Source organism: Durio zibethinus, chromosome 27 (assembly GCF_047325235.1).
Source record: "Durio zibethinus cultivar Kanyao isolate XHJ-2024 chromosome 27, ASM4732523v1, whole genome shotgun sequence".
Lineage (NCBI taxonomy): Eukaryota > Viridiplantae > Streptophyta > Magnoliopsida > Malvales > Malvaceae > Durio > Durio zibethinus.
The window spans coordinates 3,243,708-3,257,679 of record NC_143188.1 but is presented as its reverse complement, the minus strand read 5'-3'; the positions used below and the strand labels follow the sequence as shown (position 1 = coordinate 3,257,679).

At 34.3% G+C, this 13,972-nt stretch overlaps 1 protein-coding gene and 2 pseudogenes across 2 annotated transcripts; all 3 read left to right on the top strand.

Annotated features, from left to right (window-relative positions):
* Window positions 1-4,394: 4,394 nt before the first annotated feature.
* LOC111279847 (1-aminocyclopropane-1-carboxylate oxidase homolog 1-like) lies at window positions 4,395-6,784 on the top strand. The gene is made up of 3 exons (XM_089756149.1): window positions 4,395-4,991; window positions 5,360-5,681; window positions 6,216-6,784. Exons 1-3 carry the CDS (start codon window positions 4,468-4,470, stop codon window positions 6,471-6,473), a joined length of 1,104 nt encoding a protein of 367 aa, XP_089612275.1. The 5' UTR covers window positions 4,395-4,467; the 3' UTR covers window positions 6,474-6,784.
* Window positions 6,502-9,810, top strand: LOC149510841 (1-aminocyclopropane-1-carboxylate oxidase homolog 1-like; annotated as a pseudogene). Its single transcript, XR_016334643.1, has 7 exons — window positions 6,502-6,618; window positions 6,682-6,789; window positions 6,906-7,015; window positions 7,491-8,018; window positions 8,741-9,062; window positions 9,427-9,722; window positions 9,788-9,810. The product of XR_016334643.1 is annotated as a 1-aminocyclopropane-1-carboxylate oxidase homolog 1-like (transcript).
* A 1,278-nt stretch (window positions 9,811-11,088) lies between these two features.
* On the top strand, window positions 11,089-13,083 carry LOC111280107 (deacetoxyvindoline 4-hydroxylase-like; annotated as a pseudogene).
* Window positions 13,084-13,972: the final 889 nt, after the last annotated feature.

Here is a 13,972-nt window from a genome sequence, read left to right as displayed (position 1 = left end):
TTTTGCCATTTTCTTTTCTTTTGTTTTTTCAAACTTTAGGAAGCATGATAGATAAGTTTTTGGTGATCCAAATTGTTAGGTAGAAAAATTTGTGAAGTAGTTAGAAGTTGTTGAATCAATATTTTGTATTTTGAAGTTTATAAATAAATGAAGTGTCACCTATGTTAAACAAAAGGTAATTTGTTACAATACCAAATTAGGTTTTTCATTTTTCCTTATGTTTTTCCTCTGCTCTAAATCCTTCAGGTTTTTTTGAAAGTAATAGTTTGTGCTATTCTTAGCTACAACATGTCCTATTATAAACTTCCATAGAAATTGTGTGTTGATATGAATAAAGTTATGGTAAAATAGTGGCGAAGGTAGAAAGAAGATGAAAGAAAGATAAATTGAAAAAGTTGTGAAGTATTGACAACAGGAAAAGAAATGGATGGCATAGGATTTAAAGGTATGGAGTTATACACTATAGCCTTTTTAGCAAAACAATGTTGGTGGTTATTACAAGAGCCTAATGCTTTTGTGGTCTAGGTGTTGAAAGGTTTGTTCTTTCCACATTATTTAGTATTGAAAGCAAAAAAAAAATGTTCATGCATTATAAGGTTGGAGTAGCATGTTAAATGGTAGGGTCTTTTTCAAGGAAAGAATTACTTGGCAAGTTAAGGATAAAAAATCAATTCTAATATGATAGGATCATTGGATGCCAAGGGAAACTGTTAGTGCCAGTTGCCATGTTGATACTTATTTTCTAAAGAGATTGGCAAAATAGATAAATAAAGAGGAAAATAAATTGGATGCCAGAATGTAAAAGGAAACTATTAGTGCCAGTTGCCATGTTGATACTTATTTTCTAAAAAGATTGGCAAAATAGATAAATAAAGAGGAAAATAAATTGGGTGAAAGAGCTATAGGGAACTGCATTTATAAAAAATTCTAGTTTGTCAACATGGTGGTAATGATTGTATTATTTGGCTTATTGATAGGAAACGAATCAATACTACAAAATCTAGACACAAAAGTAAGAGAAGAAATGAACCCAATGTGTTTGAATGATCCATCATCATCATCTTACTGTACTAATCACAAGCTACAAAAGGAGATTTAAGGGTTAAGTATTCAAAGTAAGATCAAGCATTTCATTTGGAGACTTTGTACTAATTTAATTACTACCTACAACAATTTGTATAAAAAGAAAGTGGTTAATAATCCATTATATCTTAATTGTAAGGTAGAGAAGAATAGTGGAACATCATTGTTTACTTTGTGAATGGATAAAAAGGTGTCTTGTTTGAAGCTTGCATTGGGTTAAGAATTAAAATGGGTAGCGTGGTGAGGTTTTATAAATGGTTATTGGAAATCTTTTCCTAAAATGAAATACAAATGAAGGAAAATGTGCTAGTGGCCTTAACATGCTGGAATATATAGAAAGGGAGATTTAAGTAACTCTTGGGAGAAAAAATCTATGTGTATTTGGAACCACTGCAAAGTTGAAAAGTACAATAGAGGAGATTGCATATTTGAGCTGGAAAGATTCTGGAATGAATCATATGGAAAAGAAAAATGAATAAATTAAATGTGAAGATCCAGAATGGGGCAAGTTAAAATAAACTGTGATGGAGTATTTTGTAAAAATATTAAAAGAGGAACAATTGGGGTGGTGTTGTGTGACATTTTTGGCAAACTTGCTAGAGGCAAGGAGCAAGAGGTAGCATGGATAAGTGTGACACCCTAATCTAGGGGTGTAAACCAATAGAGCTTTTGGCAAATCATACATGAACATGTTTGGTTTCTATATTAAGCTTAACAAATGATCTTGAACAGTATTTTTATATTAGTTTATTAAACGAATTGAACATGAATATAGGTCTGTTTAGTTTATTTATATTCGCAAATAAGCTCATTTTAATATCATTTAAAACTTGTTCATGTATGGTTCATTTAGAGTTCATTAATCTTCATTTATTGTTCAATAATAAAAATAACAATAACAAAATTACATTTTTATCTTTTACCTAATCTTACTTTAGGTTTTGTTTATGTTCGTTTATATTCGTTTAAGGTCTATTTGTTTAAATCCATTTGATTATGGTTTGTTTATTATTTATGAACATGTTTATATATATATATATATATTCATGAATATATTTGTTTAATGTTCACGAACGAGTTCGTTTAATTTAATTGAGCAGAACAAAATTGAATACGAATATTTTACCATTTAAATGAACCGAATTTTAACAAATAAATCAATTTTTTCTCAAACACTAACTGAATTCAAAAAGCTCTAAAAATAAATGAACAAACAATGAACATACGTTTGTTCATTCATGTTCGGTTCATTTACATACCTACCTTAATCTCGCATCATGAGAGTGTAAGAATCTGTAGATATCTAAGTTAAGACTTAAATCCATACTTATAAGGTGCCTCGGGGTGTGAGTTTTCACAAATGATATCAAAGCGGTTACTAATTGAATAGGAAGCTAAGTGTCATATAGTGAGAGGTACTTTTAGAATACCGAGGGACCTAAATGCTACAAGTGGGAGCCATATTCAGAATCTCAACATCTGAGGTGCCTTTTGTGATGTGTCTTTTGTGAGACCTTCATGTCAAAGCGGATTATACCTAACAGGTTAGATGTAAATCTCCACAAATGATATTAAAGCGATCACTAGTTGAAGTAAGCTAAGTGCTACATGATGAGAGTCACCTCTAGAATCCTAATATCTGGTGCGATGTTTAATTCTATGGTTCTGTGTGTTATGTGTTTGGCTTGACAGGGACATTAATTTTTAATAGGGGGAGTTTGTGACACCTCAATCCCATTTCGAAAGATTATGAGGATCTGTTACGATATATACATTTAGACTATAAAATATACTTATGAAATACTTTTTGTAGAACAAAATCATGATACCATCGAGTCAAAATTTAGGACGGGTTTCTAACAAATGGTATTAGAATAATTATTAATTAGACGGAAACTAAGTGTTATACGATGAGAGCCATATTTAAAATCTTAATGTCTAATGTGATTCTGATTCTATGTATGTTTTGTGTTGAGCTTGTTGGGGAAGTCAAGCTTTAATGAGGAATTTGTGATACTCCAATACTATATCTAAATGTTCTGAGAATTTACTATCCAGCATGCCCACAACCGGAATTGACTTTAGGTGCTAGCACGCATGCTTACAGTGACTTCCGCACGGTGCTTCTACAAGACCATGTTGGTGGCCTCCAAGTTCTTCATGAAAATCAGTGGATTGATGTACCTCCGACTCCTGGGGCTTTAGTAGTTAACATTGGAGATCTGTTACAGGCAAGCCTGATAGATTTCTGTTAAGAGAAATTAGTATGGAAAGTGCATTCCAAACTCAATAATCAGCTTCACAACTATGCGAGTGATCGATTTATTTTGTGTTTGCTTGTTTTTTTCAGCTTATATCAATTGAAAATCATATAAGCGAGGAGCATAGAGTGCTGGCGAATTGTATAGGACCCTGAGTATCAGTGGCATGCTTTTTCGTTACAAGTTTTCAGCCATACTCAAGATTATATGGACCTATCAAGGAGTTGTTATCAGAAGATAATCGAGCAAAATACAGGGAAACTACTGTAATAGAATATCTTACCCACTTCAACGGAAAAGGCCTCGATGGAACTTCTGCCCTGCAACATTTCAGGCTATGAAATAGCCCCGTGAGGACAAAAAGGAGCATTTGCATAATCAATAGTTTGTGATGGAATACTTGGCACTTCTCTGTAATATGTTTGATCATGTATAACTAGAATTAGAAAATGGAAGTGCTGGTTAGATATCCTATCTTTAAACCTATGAAGTGATGGTTATATATCCTATCTATATACATAAGTATTGTTGATTGTTGAAATTGGTGTCTTTCTGATTTGGCCATTGAAACTATTGCTCCAGGAATCTGGAAAGCTTGAAAATATAACCTTGACAGACACAGAAATGAATAACTGCATCACATAATTAAAAAAATCTGAATTTTACTATCATCTGTCAATCATTTAGTTATTGAACAATGAGATATAATCATTTGCACTCTCAATTTTCACCTTTAATATCTCAAAGCCATTCAATTTTGGTCCTGGAAATGTGTTGACAACAAGTGTGTGTAAAATTTAGGGCAAGCATCAAGCTCAGCAAGCAAGGGATGGACATTCAAATTAAGGAATGGGGACATTCTCCATCAGAGTTGAACTTGACGTGGACGCTGGTGGCAAGTGGCATTAAATCTTTAGCTGTGATAACAAACTCTGGCCATTTTTGTATCATTTTTCAAGGCCATGGGTCCCAGAAGAGATAATAACATTGATATTTTTCATAAAATCGTCCTTAGTCAACTCTTTAAAATTTAAAAAAGGAAAATAATCTGTTCATTTGCTAAAAGATCTCTATCCTCCTCTTCCTATCCTAGTTATCTAATTTGTCTGTAAAAGAATAAGAAATGGTGACAGCCAACACATCAAACCCTGATTATGATAGAACAAGTGAACTGAAAGCTTTTGATGACACAAAAGCTGGAGTGAAAGGCCTTGTTGATGCTGGAATCACAGAGGTTCCTAGAATTTTTCATCAACCACCTTATAAAATTCAGAAAACCTCAGTTTCAGGTCATGCTCACTTCAGTATTCCTGTTATAGACCTTGAGGTAGTGAAGAAAGATCCAATTACTAGAAAGGATATGGTGGACAAAGTTGGGAAGGCATCAAGGAAATGGGGATTTTTTCAAGTGATCAATCATGGAATTCCAGTAAGTGTTTTAGATGAGATGAAGGATGGTATAAGGAGGTTTCATGAGCAAGACGTTGGAGTGAAAAAGCAATATTATACTCGTGATTATACGAAACCGGTGGTCTATTATAGCAATTTTGATTTGTATACTGGTTTAGCAGTCAATTGGAGAGATACATTTCTCAGCCTTATGGCTCCTAATCCTCCTAAGATGGAAGACTTGCCAGCAGTTTGCAGGTATGTTTTATTATACAGTTTACAAATGGTATGAGTATGTTAAGATTTTTCCAAGTGGTAACTATATTAAACATTAACCAGTATGATAAATTTATGGACTGTATATGTAGTCTTTTTTTTTTTTTTTTTAATCAAGCGGCAAGAGATTTTTGGTTTGCCTAATAGATCCCTCTTTGAGTTGGTCCAAATAGGTTTATTTACGCTGGTGTTTTATATGTAATCCTGTTTAGATGGCCTTTTTTCCATCTTCTCTTACGTTATTCAATAATGCCTTAGAACCACTAGCACACATACAAATAGTTCACAATTTAGAGGTGATACCAAGTGAGATGAAGAAATGATCACTGACATGCCTAATTCATTTGCAGGGATATAATGGTGGAGTACTCAAAGCAAGTGCAGAATTTGGGTAATTTACTGCTGGAGTTACTTTCTGAGGCACTTGGGCTGAAACCTGACCACCTGAAAGACATGGATTGTGGCACGGGGCTTGCTATGGTATGCCATTACTATCCCGCGTGTCCACAGCCAGAATTGGCCCTGGGAACAAGTAAACATGCAGATACTGGCTTTGTCACGGTGCTTCTACAAGATCATATTGGTGGCCTCCAAGTACTTCATGAAGATAAGTGGATTGATGTACCTCCTACTCCTGGGGCCCTAGTAATTAACATTGGAGATCTTCTACAGGTAAGCCCTTCAGTTTTAAATTTTGCTATTTTTATATTTGTAACTTTCAAATCCCAGATTGGAGTATCAAGAGGATCTGCTATAATATATTGTGAGATTTTTTTGGAGACAAAACCGTGAGACTTTTAGATCAAAACAGACATAGTAGATTGGGTGTGGGTTTCCATAATATTGTAAATAATAGGTTGTTTCATCTTTTAGTTGCAATTTCTTCTGGCAATTCTTTAAATTGTTATTCTACTGATCCTGAATGATCATAACTTACGAAAATAAGCCATAACCCTTCTCAATTCTCATACTCTAAACGGATCAGCTAAACCAAATTAAGTGAATGAAATACATGAAGCTGAAGTGGTTGCAATGAATTTCTTTTTTCATCTCTTTTTAGATTGATTTTATAAGTTAGATGATCATCTTGGAATCATTCCTTTATTCTTGAAAGTTTCTGGTTACTGCTGAGAACATGTTGCATTTTATTGACTTGTTTATACATGTTTTGGCTAATTTCAATTTTCTTTTTTCCTATTTTTTCAGCTTATATCAAATGACACATTTATAAGCGTGGAGCATAGAGTGTTGGCAAATTCAGTTGGACCTAGAGTATCAGTGGCATGTTTTTTCAGCACTAATATAATGTCAGACTTGAGGCTATATGGACCTATTAAGGAATTGTTATCAGAAGAGAATCCTCCAAAATACAGGGAAACCACAGTGAGGGACTATGTGCTATACTCCAATGGAAGAGGCCTTGATGTTGATGGCACTTCTCCCTTGCTGCATTTCAGGCTATGAATTTGCCTCTGGGAGATGCAAGGAAGCCATGATAGAAAAGATAGTTTATGAACTGAATAATTTGGTCAATGTCTTGTCATTGAACTGTGTATCATATTGGAGGTATCTGGGTACCTCCATGAATTATAAGGATTTCCAAGTTAAAGTATACCACTAGATATTCAATCATGTTGGATAACTTTTTTCCCCCATTGTAATACTATCCCAGAAGAGTCCAATGCCAAAGTCTTGCATTCCTAATTGGACAAATATATATGTTGATTGGCCAGAGGACAAATACATTTATGGGCAAAAATTCCAGTTTTTGAAAAGTTGGGTTTGAAAATGCCTCTTGTAGGGACATAACGCTGGAAAATTCTATGCAAGTAATGAATTTGGGCTATTTGCTGTTTGAGTTACTCCGGAATGGTCTGAACCCTGATTAGCTGACAGACAGATTGTGCCAAGGGACTTGTCATGCTGTCCCATTATTACCCGATCTGTCCGCAGCCAGAACTCACCCTAGGCTTAAGCAATCGTGCTGAGTCCTTGCCACATTTCAGGTTCTGAACTTGGCCATGGATCAGATAAAAACAGCAGCAGCATGACAAATAGTTTACACAAATAATATAATTCATATGATCTTTCTAAAATATTCTTGGTCCTGATGAATTTGATCCTTGACCAAGTTGATTTAAGGAAATGAGTTATGTCTATGTTTCTTATTTATAAACCTAAGCAATGTGTGCTCTTTCTCGTCTTCTTTGGGTGTTGTAGCTACAAATTGTTCATGATTTGTGAAAAAATTGTAAATAAAAAAATTTATGTGAAGTTGAAGTGATGTTAAATTGAATGGTGTTACATTAATATTGAATTTTCAGCACTCTTCACAGTTATAGTGTTTCCAACTCACTATCAAGAGGCTAAACTCAAATATATAAGTCAAAATCTTCTGCTATCATTGCCTTATTTTTCACTTTCATCACTATCTAAAAGCATTACGCTTCCTCTTCTTTTTGTTGAAACTTGCTAACGGAGGAAGAAAATAGTGATCACCAAATTAAAGCCTGAATATGATCGAACAAGTGAATCGAAAGCTTTTGATGAAACAAAAACTGGTGTTAAAGGACTTGTTGATGCTGGAGTTAAAGAGGTTCCTTGGATATTCCACCACCTTCCAGACCAGTTTGAGAAGAACTCAGTTTCAGGTGGCATCCAGGTTAGTATTCTTGTTATAGACCTTGAGGGAGTGAAGAAAGATCCAGGTGCTCGTCAGAAGATTGTTAAGAAAGTTCGGAATGCATCAAGGTCATGGGAATTCTTCCAAGTTGTGAATCATGGAATTCCTCTGAATGTCCTGGAGGAGATGAAGGATGGTGTACGAAGGTTTTTTGAGCAAGATTTGGAGATGAAAAAGGAGTTCTACACTCGGGATTATACCAAAAGGGTGGCCTACAATTGCAATTTTGATCTGTACAGTTCACCAGCAGCCAACTGGAGAGATACACTTTTCAGCTTAATGGCTCCCGATACTCCCATGCCAGAAGAGTTACCGGACGTATCCAGGTATACATGTACCATGTTCTGTATAATTCACAAGAGATAGCACTGTTAACTGTTAAGGTGAAAATATGCCCAAAAACAAGATAAAGAAAGAGTAATTAAAGGAGTGCCAGAATGTGTGTAGAAAAAAGTGTCCACATCTGTCTTGCTGAGGTGTTGATTTGTAGCCACTGGTCGTGCTAGGCTTTCATTCCATTGGTCTGTCGCACTCTGATTTACACAGCCACAATTCTTAGTTAAATTAGAGCCACATTCCTAATTTACCAACTTTACCAACTTAAATTGGAAAATATTATGATATCTTGATGTTTAGTCGACAATCATGTGTTCTGATGATAAAATGCTGAACTCTTAGTTTCAATGACCAGAGTTTCACTGGTGACAACGTCAAATACCAAAAGAAAAAAAAATTTTGATGTTTAATCTGCAGCAGTTGTAGTTACTGCACATTACAATTAACCACCTCAAATCACCATGATTTACTACTCTGCAGTTAAACAAATGTAAGGACCAAGGGATGAATGTACCATGAAAAAAGAATAAGGGATGAGATTAGGAGGTAGAATTGCTTTCCTAACCATAAGTACTCATCTCATTTCTTTATTTTCAATCACAAATCTGTAACCGAAATGTACTTGCTGTCTGCCTGTGTGGTTCATTGATTCGATATCTAAATTGATGTATTCAAAATGACCACTTATGTGCTTAAGTTATTTGTATTGTAGAGATATAAAGATGGAGTACTCAAAGCAAGTAATGCATTTGGGTTATTTGTTGTTTGAGTTACTGTCTGAGGCTCTATGGTTGCAGCCTGATTATTTGAAAGACATGGATTGTGCTAAAGGGCTGGTTATGCTGTCACATTATTACGCCGCATGTCCACAGCCAGAACTCACTCTGGGTACAACCAAGCACGCTGACAATGACTTCCTCACGGTGCTTCTACAAGACCATATTGGTGGCCTCCAAGTTCTTCATGACAACCAATGGGTTGATATACCCCCAACTCCTGGAGCTCTGGTGATTAACATCGGAGATCTTCTACAGGTAAGCCTTTATTCTTTGTTGTTGTTAGTTATATTTAGATATGACAATTCATCATGTAAAACATTGACAATTCTTGTATTCATTTCGTGTATGTTTTACACAAAATTTTTTGTCACAATTGATGTTGATATAAAAAAATATAAAATGCATTTTTTATACTTTTTTAAATATATATAATTTTTATTAAAATTTTAATCATATCATCTTCAAATCGTATCTGTTTGACCGGCATAATAATATTACTAGGAATCCATACTTGGGCATCTTTTGCTGTTATTGTTTTCTAACTTTGTGATGCTCTGTGACAATTCTGTCAGAATTACCACGTTTTGCAGCTAATTTGTAATTACTTTACTGCTTTTAGCTTATATCAAACGATGCTTTTACAAGTGTGGAGCGTTGAGTACTGGCAAATTCTGTAGCACCAAGAATATCGGTGGCATGCTTTTTCAGCCCTTCTCTTCTGCCAGATTTAAGACCTTATGGACCAATTAATGAGTTGTTATTAGAAGAAAATCCTCCAAAATACAGGGAAACCACTGTGAGAGAATATGTTGGTTACTTCAATGCAAAAGGCCTTGATGGTACTTCTGCCCTGCTGCATTTCAAGCTCTAAACTTGGCCATGGAGATACATCAGCAGCAGGATATGATATTAATAGTATAATTTGGATTTTTTTTTTATGCAAAAGTTGGTCGTGATAACTTTGATTCTTGACCAATTAGAAGGAAGTAATGTTTATTTATAGAACTGATGAACCTTTATTGTTAAAATCTGTGCTCTTTCTAGTATTTTTTGAGTGTTAAAGCTATACTTCCTCATAAATTCAAGTCTATATAGATTGCAAGAAATGAAACATTTTAAGTTAGACGCTACTAATTTGCTAATAATACTAACTTAATTACACTTATTGAAGTAATCGAATTGAATTAAACTAAAAAAAGGTTGAAGAAATTTTATGGCAAAAGGCGGTTTAAGCTTTGCTTTCCTTTCCTGCATATGTTGAAAGTTGTCATTTTATTGTATCTCTCACTGTGTTTTTATTTTTGTTTTGTTATTAACCAAAACTTAGGATATTATTTTTTTTTCTTTACTTATAATAAAGTTAAAATGGAAACATTCATGGATTGAGCTGCCCATTAAGCTCGTGAACCAAGCCGAGGTAGAGCTAGGAATATGAATTTTTAAATTTCATTTTAATTTGATTTGATATGTATCATTATTTTATTACTAAAAATTAAATTTTATTTATATTTAAAAATATTAAAATATTAGCATATTTTGACTTAAATGGATAAATCAAATCGACTTTGGGTGAACCTTTAAAATCGATATTTGAATTTAGTTAATCTTATTTATGAACACCTCTAAGCTAAAATGAATAAATTAGTAAAAACAAAAAAAAGAAAAATAAGTAGGTAATTATGTACATACTTGGGGAGAAAGTGTAGGATATGGGGGATTTGATAATTACCCAAATAAATAAAAACACTACAAAGGACAAAGAGAGGGAGAAGAGTTTTCTTTGCTCGGGAAAGCAAGCACATACATTAATTTTAATTCAAAGTGAATATATATATGCATTACAAATATAAGGTTTCCTAAGTAATTTCCTACTCCAATAACTACAAAGTACAATTTATCTCCACTAAATTTCTTAACAACATGAACAACCCGTAAATCAATTAAAGTAACAAACATCATGATTTAAAACAAAAAAGTCATAATGAGATCTCACAAAATTCATGGATGCGATTTATTAGCAGCATGGCTGCAAATTCATCCCTCTTGGATGAGTTACATGCATATATTCTTTGCATGGATCCATGTATGATCAGATTGATAATTTAGGTAGACATAAGGATTTTTTTGGTTAATAATGACTACTTTGACTAGTCAAGGTAAGGAAAATGTGGTTGTGGACTTTGTGGAACGGTTTTTGCCTTCTTATCTACTGGTAATATAGAGAGTTCATTATGATTTAAAGCAGATTAGCAATTTCACACAGACAAGCACAACAAAAATTATGGGCACAAAAACTGGAGAAGTTTAGGGAGATTCTAACCCTGATTATGACCGCCAAAGTGAAGTGAAGGCTTTTGATGGTACAACAGCCGGAGTCAAGGGAATAGTAGATTCCGGGATGACCAAAATTCATCGTATGTTCATTGATCAGAACTTTATCCTCGAGAACAACTCGAGTTGTGTCATTTCTCATCCGTTCAGTGTCCCAATCATAAATCTCCAAGGTATCAGGGAGGACATAATTCTTCGTGCTGAGGTAATTGAGCAAGTTCAGATTGCTTGTGAGAAGTGGGGTTTCTTTCAGGTGGTTAGCCATGAAATTCCTGGAAGTGTTTTGGATGAGATGATTGATGGGATACGTAGATTTCATGAACAAGACACGGAGGTGAAGAAAGAGTTCTATACCCGTGACACAACTCACAGAAAGGTGTTGTATCTAAGCAACTATGATCTATACAAGTCAAAAGCTGCTAACTGGAGGGACAGTTTGGGTTGTTTGATGGCTTCTAATCCACCTGACCCTTCAGAATTGCCTGCAGTTTGCAGGTAAGTGTTAGTCATTTATCATATGAGAAAGGTTTCACTACATCTCTGTGCTAGTGTCAAGGTCCTAGAGAAGAATCATAAATCTCATATTGGTTGTGTAGTAGAGTTAGATTTTGGGATATAAGGGTTGACACATTTCTCTCTGAGACACTTTTTGTGGAATAAAATCGTAAGATCAGAGAGGTCAAAACAGATAATATCTTACAAAAATATGAACTGTGATAGGTGGGTTGAGTTTATACCCGAGTCTTAGAACTGTACGAGCTTGGAGGTTGAGTCTCAGCTTGTGACAAGTGATATCAGAACTAGCTTTAGGAGTACAAGCAATATACCACCGAGACCGATGGATCTCCATTGGAGTGGGGGAAGATATAACAATCCTAAAGAGGAGCCATGAATTTCACATCGGTTATATGATCTTGGGATATAAGGGTTTACACATTCCCCTCCTTGTGAGACAACTTTTGTGGGATAAAACCATGAGTCCAGAAAGCGGACAATACTTCACAAAAGTGTGAACCTTGATAAGTAAGTTGATTTGGGACATCAAATAAATGTATGCTCGGATCTTAAAACCACACGAGCCTAGAGGTTGAGTTTCGACTTGTGACACTAACTCTTGCTAGAATTTTCTTTTACAAATCACCTTGCAGAGACATAGTGATGGATTACTCAAAGCGAGTGATGGGATTGGGGTTTACACTGTTTGAACTGCTATTGAGGCTCTTGGGCTCAATCCTATCTGCCTCAAAGATCTGGATTGTGCTAATATACTACTTTTCATGGGCCATTATTATCCTAACTGCCTTGAACCGGAATTAACATTGGGAACCAGCAATAACAAAAATAGTTGCCTCATCACCATACTTCTGCAGGATCAAATGGGCGGCCTACAAATTCTTCATGAGAGTCAGTGGGTGGATGTTCCATGCATTCCTGGAGCTTTGGTAGTAAATATTGGAGATTTTCTACAGGCAGGTCTATCTCCAGAATCTTGAATATTGTATATGATGATGTGCCTTACCATTGTGAACATAATTAGAGTAAAGAATCTGATATTTGTTTAGTTTCTGTGTTAATTATTGGAATTGAGCCAATGCAGATGGAATGTATCAGAAAATATAAACAGATTTATTTCTTGTTTGAATGCAGCTTCTTTTTAATGACAAGTTCAAAAGCATTAATCACAAGGTCATGGCGAAAAATGAAGGCCCAAGAATATCGATGGCATGCTTTTTGACAATAGAAGATACTCTTGGAAAGGCATCAAGACTTTGTGGACCAATCAAGGATTTGATATCAGAAGAAAAACTCCCAATCTATAGAGATATCTTTGTTAAGGACTATCTGTCAAACTACTACCCAAAAAGGCTTAATGGTAACTCTTCATTATCACCTTTCAAACTGTAAAATTAATCTACTGAAGATAGTTGGGGGCCAAACTTGAGGCTTGCAGAATAAACAATGGTTTCTTTCTTTCTTTTAAACCTTTAGTCATCGTGGACTCGTTTTCATCAAATAAATTTCTAACTTCAACTGTGTTTTATCAATGATAAGGTGATCAATTCATGCATATGTATTTTGTGGACTGTTGTTCATGCTAAAGCTAAAGTCTGGACTTTTTGATACCTGACTCTTAGAATTTTTTTTTCCAGTATTTTAGTTTTTATGGGTTTTCAATACTATATTAATTTTTGGATTAATGTCACTGATAACATTTAAACTATAATGAAATGTTTAATGCATTATTTGAACTTTAATAATTTATAAAGTGATATATGAATTATAAATTTTTTAACTAACTAATGGTTTGGAACTGTGCTTTGATTGCCACGTCAAGATCCTTCTCAGTCATTATGCTGATAAAAGGAATCCTTTGTATCCTGAAAATATCACAATAGCTTCCATGGAATGAATAATGGATCCAGATCCTGAAAACAACAATACTTTTGAATAAGTACGAGTAGTCAAATGAAATAAACAAGCTAGATAAACCTCATACCTATTGCTAACATCATATAACGTAGTTGGGACATTGTAGAATAAGCTAAATCCCTCTTAATGTCTTTTTGAGCAAGCGCTAAAGTAGCACCTAATAATTTTGTTCTTATACCTATCATAGATATTAGATTTATTGCATAAATATAATACAGTTAGTCGATTATGATTCAATATTATGTAAGATTTATAAAAAAAAAAAAAAATTATGTGCAATCTACATTTGTAAGTGATGAATAATTTTTTATTATAATTGATTAATTATAGTATTGTAATAAGAGAATTTTAAGTGATATGCTTCTGTTCTAAAGCTCAGCATATTCAATTGATTCAATTTTTTT